Genomic DNA, 6,385 nt, shown 5'->3' with positions numbered 1-6,385 from the left:
CCTTCGCTCGGACATCAACGAGATCCGAGGTCAGTCGCGAGACTTGACCCTCGAGATCCGCAATACGTCGTTCAGCAGCATGCGACTGAACGGACGAAGGTAAGGCAGCCGCGATTAGGTGGGCGAGATCGCCGCTCCTATCGGGCGCCACCGGCACTAATGGATGCGGGTGGGAATCAACGCTTCCTTGTTGGAAGGTTGCTTGCCCACCGCTCCGTGACGCAAGGGTACCAGATCCTCGTCCAATGGAAAGGTTACCCGAAGAGTTTTGACTCTTGGGAACCGATCGATACCCTACGTATTGATGTGCCCGGCTTGGTTGCTGCCTATGAAAAGGAGCACCAGCTGAGGCCACTTTGCTAGTCTCAAATGGACTAGCAGAAGTAGCGTAGTGAGAAGAAACAGGGGGTACAGTACCACCCATGATTTCTTTCACACGCGAACGGGCGAAATTAATTCGCTGCGACCGCTGTTTCATCGCATCGGAATGCGGCGCAGGAATTCCGCCTCGTTTTGGTCGGGCGTTTCATTTGAACGCAACACGACCGGGATCGGGAAAATACGCCCAAGCGATTTTCCCTGAGCCCTCCATGATTTAAAGACGTCATAATAATTATGTGCGTCTACAAGAGCGCGCTCGAGAAGCGACGCTCTTGGCCCGTTTAAACGAGGCCATTTAGATGGAGGGGGTATATTTGGTATGCCACCCGTCACATAGCCACGTTCTAAACGAATGGCTTGTGACACCGACTGAGCACGTTGACGTGTCGTCGGCGGAGCTTTAGGCTCCGAATCCTCTATGTCAGAACCATTATGGGTTATGGTCTGAGCAAAAGGCGTTGTGATTGTACTTAACGGAGAAGCGGCTGCGCCTTTATGGCAGCGCTCTCATTACCTGTCGCTGCGCTTTCCAGCGCAGACGACGAGACAGCATTCGTAAATATTGCTGTCTCCATGTTGTGAGCCATGAGAGAAGTTTGGATGGGCAATAATGCGCCATCATCCTTCCTCATGAGCTCGTTGTCCGCATCACTACTATGAGGTGACGGCAACGGTATCAACTCATTGTAGTCGACAATAAGAGCGACGGATCAGCATCCTCACTGTTAAAGTGGGATGGATCCTTTAGCCCTGTTAACGCGACAGCAGCAGTAGCTGTCGGCATTTCGACTAAGGCATTTGACGCGGCCGGCGAATAACGCGGCGCGTGCGCTTAGTTTGAGGTTGAGTGGGCGTCTTCGCAGACGACCCACCAACGTGGCCCCTTTTAGCTGGCATCTTTGGCGCCGTGTATGGAAACACAGGTCGCTAGAGTTATTGAGTGAACTAGCGGCGCGTAAAGCTGCTCGCAGTTCCTCTCTCCTCTTTGACAGATTTAAAAATGTGAATTTGTTCTTAAAGGGGAGGATGGTGTAACGGGCTAAAGTTGCCCTAATGCTACACAGTCCCCGTTAAGTACACTTGGTGTACTTAAGGGGATGGTCAACTACTGAATAATAGTAATTAGACCCAGCACTCGGGTGTGGTGCACATTTGTGACCAACCCTTGTGTATGTGATGCACATGGGTGCATTCACATTAGGAGGGATGACGCCCAGCGTCATCCGTGATGACGGCTAACGTCATCCGTTACGCGAGGTATCTAGAAAGATACGCTTGCAATAAATATTAAGTGTTATCTATAGAGGTGACATTTTAATTAGTAAAAATAGGTATTTATATTTAATACGATTATATATAAATCAGTCTGAAAACTACTTCATACTTGATAAGTGCGCACGAGGAGCCGGATTACCGCTCCCGTGATGGCACTTAATCAAAGTGCTTAGTGCGTTGGGTGAGGTCGCTAACGCGCCCACCACAACTACCTCACTGCACGCAAGAGAAGCAGGTTAAACCGCTTCCTCGCTGTGCTAGAGTGTGTGTCTAAGTACAGCGTGGCCGCATTACGACGTGCCCGCCTACAAAAACCGTAAGTTTTTGAAATCTGCGGTCGACAAATTTCTTACTTGATACCACGTTTGCTGGCGGCATGGAAATCACGTTATCGCATGTAGAAGGAGATCACTAGAGATCTGCAGAGCTTGCTGCAGATAGTCCAATACCACCTTTGGATGCCCTTCGGCTGCGTCATTTCAGAGTTGCGGAGTCGAACTTTTGGCTGCAGCGGGGCAGAATAGGCTTGTTCGCGTAAAAAAATAAATGTATAATTAAATTCTCTTGTATCGCATGTTGGGCTTACGTTACGGTGCATGGTTTTAGACGCGCCTTTTCTAAATGAATTTTAGATCTGGATTATTGTGCGGCAGTGAGTTTCGCGCGCAGTGTGGTGCGGTCTGGGTGTAGTGTATGTGGTGTATTTAGAGAAACTGTGGTGTATTTGCAATTCCTGAATTACATCCTCCAAATTACGTTTTCGGTTCCATTGCTGACGAAAGCGCTTTTGAAAAATTGGTAAAATTGATGTTACGTGAAGCTGTCAAGAATGTCACTTTTCATACAGAATCGTCTTACCGAAATGGAAAGAAGCGAATGTATTCTTTGCCACCGAAAGCGGAACGAATTCTCTTGTGCGAGCTGCACATCCTCCATGCTACAACAGCGTCGCACCATGCTAGCTGCGCTACAGGCTGACGTGGCGGTGCTACGTAAAAAGACCGAGTCGGCTCTGAACGTGCGTCGATCAACACCGCACTACACTTATTTTGACTTATTTTTATCTAATTTTTTATTCCAGATGAAGAACCCACTATTTCGCGCCGAACTTCGGTTGAATGATTGTATAGAGCAGGTCAGACGCGTGGCTGAAACGGTGATGAAAACGCGCGAGAAGCTTTGCACTGAGCGAATCGCAGTATTAGAACGGACATCTATGCTGGAGAAACGCTCTCTGGTAATGGTAGAAGTGCAGCACAAACTGCAGAATGACTGCCAGCAAGCCAAAAGTCTTCATGCTCCAGTGCTTGAGTGTTTGGACTACCAGATTCAATGGGCGAACGAGGTAGGGAAAGAAATCAAGTCTGTTTGATGGACATTATTGCTGATTGGGGCCATAGAATGCTGCTAAAGTGCGAGGTGATAGGCTTCGCAAGCTTTTTGCGCTATTTGCATTAATTCCGGAAAAAGTAATAAGTGAGGAAGCTGATGAAAAAGTGGCCGATCCTTTCAGCAGGCTACCTGACGTGCGGCGACAAAGGAAGTTAAAAAAAGATGTCCCTGTCTTTTACCGGACGATCGCGGGACTTCCACTGCCAAAGTCTGGCAAATTTGAAAACGTGCCACCCGAAGTTGTTGCTGCGGCGTTCGGCAAGGTGATTCATTTGCTGAATTGTCTCGTAAAATATCTTAAGATCACGTATCCGCACCCAATGATTTTCAATGGATCATTCTCAACAATTGGGAACACGACCGAAGGAGCTGGGTGCCATACGCTTTACCCCGATGGTAGCATCGGTTTTGGGCGTGGGGTGAGTATGCTTCACGAGAATGTAGAATTTTTGTGTGCCTCTCAAGGTGTGCCCCTAGAGAACATCCATTCCACTGATTTGCTGGGAAATTTGCTTCAAATATACAAGTCTTCACGACTTGGAACCATATGCAATAACCAAGAAACACTCTGATAAAAATCTAGATGGAAATTCAAGCACCGTATTTAGTTTGTAAGGTTAAACAATGGTTTATTTTGACATTTACGCCAGATAATTTGTGCTAAAAAATAGACGAAGGCGTTGAAGTCTTACAGCTCTATTAAAATATAATTTATATCGGTAAAAAATATATATGCACGTAGCAGAATAGTTCTATCGCGAGCAAGGCTCTGGCTGAATTCTGTGTAAGACCAAGAGTAGACAACTTAAGTCTTCTGCAGGCGATGAAGAGCGACTTATATCGAATATGTCGACCAAGTACTGAAGACGCACGCCTTGTGTCGACTACTTTATTATCCAAACGGCGTAATTGGCGCAGCCGAGCCTTGATCATCTTGGCTCAATTCCAAACACTGGTGCTTCAGTGATGACAGCTTCTCACGAATCAAATCTAATGCACAAATCACAACTTCTTCGGGCTTCAATTGGCCCGTTGTCTAAACATTGTACAATATGAATAGGAATGACGAGAACGCAAGCAATATCGAAACGATTTTCGCACCTCGACGGAAAAAATAAATTTGTCTTCACGCATTTTAATTGAAACGGCCGAGTCATCTTCCGGATTGTCTTTAAATGAATCCGCAAGCTTAACGCACTCGTCACAGTACATGCAACGCATTGGGTCTCCTACCGTGAGCTGTAGGAGCAACAGCACACAGGCATATTATAAACCATTTCATTTTCAATCAGCAAACAGAAGCTTTGCCAACCTGCTCGTAGTTTTCATCCGTCTCAAACACTTCAGTGGGACAGCTTTTGTATAGCTCGGCCTTTTGCTCGGGTGTATATGAGCTGAGCACGGCCTGATTGAGCGTTATGATTGGGTCGTACATGTATGTGGCAACAGCTACAGGAGACCACTTTGCGTGCTCCTTGCCGATGCCGAGCTTAGCGATTGCCGATAGGCGCAGCCTCTGGCCGGGACCGAGTTTGGCAATGATAACACCACTATCTTGAGTATTGTTTAGTTCTTCCTCGGATGAAAAATTTACGGGTCGAATATATGGATCCGAGGATTTAAGCGCCTCACTAGTGACGGACAGCACACCACTATCAGCCGTCACGTCTAACGAGAATTCGACCGAGCAATTTGGACAGTTCTCGTCGCAGTCACAATCCTGAGAGTAAACAAAGCGCTGACGAAAATTTTCAAGTCCGCCATCAAAGTTTAGCGGAATCATTCCTAAACGGTGTGCCAGGAATTCATCGGTCATGACCGATGTGTTGATCTCGATGCTCACCAAGTCGATAGCCAGAGTCGGTACCTCGGCTATCATGACGCGGCGTATGGCATTAGCCACGCTCGGATCCGTTTCCGACAATTCGAAGCGGATAAAGTCGTCGCGAAGTTCCTGGATCTCAATCTTGGGAAAGCGCGGGTGCGGCATCGTGATCACTGAATGGCAGTAAGTTGAGTAAAAATCACAAGGTGCACATAGATTATAATCGAAAAAACCATTAAATGTCAAGTATAAACAGGCTTTCACCAAAATGTTTGTCCAATTTATTTTGCGTCCTACTAACCTTCTGATGCTATCGACTCAACAGTATGATTTGCACGGTCAGTAAAGACTGACATAGTACTACAGTAGCAGCCAAAAACTTTACGACTGGCCTTTTGGAAATCGTTCGCAACAATTGTTTATTCCGAGCCTAATGACCTTCCCGCACCCCAAGCATAGCCACCTGCACGAGGAGTTGCGCCGCCGTTAGCCGCACCACGGGCGCCAATAATTGGAGCTCTATTTAATGCGACTTGCGGTGGCGGAAATAGATTCGTGCTAAATGCAAACAGAAACGACCGATAAAGACCACGCACCAGAATTCGAAGCAGAAATGTACTTACAAAACCGCAGGAGTCTGCATAAGATTCCAGCCCTTGGTCGCCGGCAGCACCTCCAGCAAAAAGTAATACAGATGGCCGGCAACGACCCCGAACACGTCCATCATAGGATTGCCACCGACGAGAACAGTGAAGGCGATAAGTGCCCATGGAAGATATAAACCATCAAGACGGAAGCCTGCGAGCAGAGGATAAGCGTCAGCATATCTCGCTTTTAGTGCGAGTGAACACATAACATACAACACGACTTACCCCATATCGAAACAGGCGCTGTTGGGTTTCGACGGCTCCAAACGTAAACAATCATAAAGATGAGTGACGTACCCAGGAATGGGATTGTCATGAAGAATGCGATTACCTACAGTTCACAACAGGAGTCACATTATCACCATATTAATACTACTAATCATGGCATTGATTGGCCTTATGCTCTCACCCAAAGCACAACAGCTCCAAAAAACAACATGAAAGCGTAGTCAGCCGCAGGGCCGCCGCCGCCGGGGAACGGATCTTCTTCCAGTCGGGACGAATAATTGGACCTGTATCATCAAAGAAACACCACAAAAGTCAAATTTATCTATAGAGGCTCCTTTCCGTTCATACTATAAAAATCTGAATGATGATAGTGTCATACAGGATCATGAGCTGCATAAGAAAGGGAAAGCTGAAGCCCCCAATATACATAAAACACGTAGTGAGGCGCCAAAGGTGGAACCGCTGCCACACTAGGTCAAAGTCCAAATAAAGCGACTGTGGATTTAGGAACCCGAGCGTCGATAATAGCGTTGATCCAAAACACACTGACAGGTAGAAGCGTGTGACGTACGGCAGCCCGTAGTACCATGCCTCAATGCTCCCGGCCATAACGACTCTAAAGTGAAAATTCACTGGT

General features: G+C 47.1%; 2 protein-coding genes across 2 annotated transcripts; one reads left to right on the top strand and one right to left on the bottom strand.

Moving 5' to 3' along the window:
- Positions 1-2,170: 2,170 nt before the first annotated feature.
- On the bottom strand, positions 2,171-6,376 carry CCR75_007153 (uncharacterized protein). The gene is made up of 8 exons (XM_067965217.1): positions 6,128-6,376; positions 5,930-6,032; positions 5,746-5,851; positions 5,497-5,671; positions 5,322-5,431; positions 4,361-5,046; positions 4,150-4,287; positions 2,171-4,084 (listed from the first exon to the last, which is right to left on the bottom strand). The coding sequence occupies exons 1-8, from the start codon at positions 6,355-6,357 to the stop codon at positions 3,941-3,943; spliced, it is 1,692 nt and encodes a 563-aa protein (XP_067814633.1). The 5' UTR covers positions 6,358-6,376; the 3' UTR covers positions 2,171-3,940.
- On the top strand, positions 2,591-3,620 carry CCR75_007154 (uncharacterized protein; the record flags this gene model as incomplete). Its single annotated transcript, XM_067965218.1, has 3 exons — positions 2,591-2,674; positions 2,738-3,001; positions 3,057-3,620. 3 exons carry the CDS (start codon positions 2,591-2,593, stop codon positions 3,618-3,620), a joined length of 912 nt encoding a protein of 303 aa, XP_067814634.1.
- Positions 6,377-6,385: the final 9 nt, after the last annotated feature.

This window comes from Bremia lactucae, linkage group LG10 (assembly GCF_004359215.1).
Source record: "Bremia lactucae strain SF5 linkage group LG10, whole genome shotgun sequence".
Lineage (NCBI taxonomy): Eukaryota > Oomycota > Peronosporomycetes > Peronosporales > Peronosporaceae > Bremia > Bremia lactucae.
The sequence above is the reverse complement of the archived record's forward strand: the minus strand, read 5'-3'. Positions and strand labels throughout refer to the sequence as shown.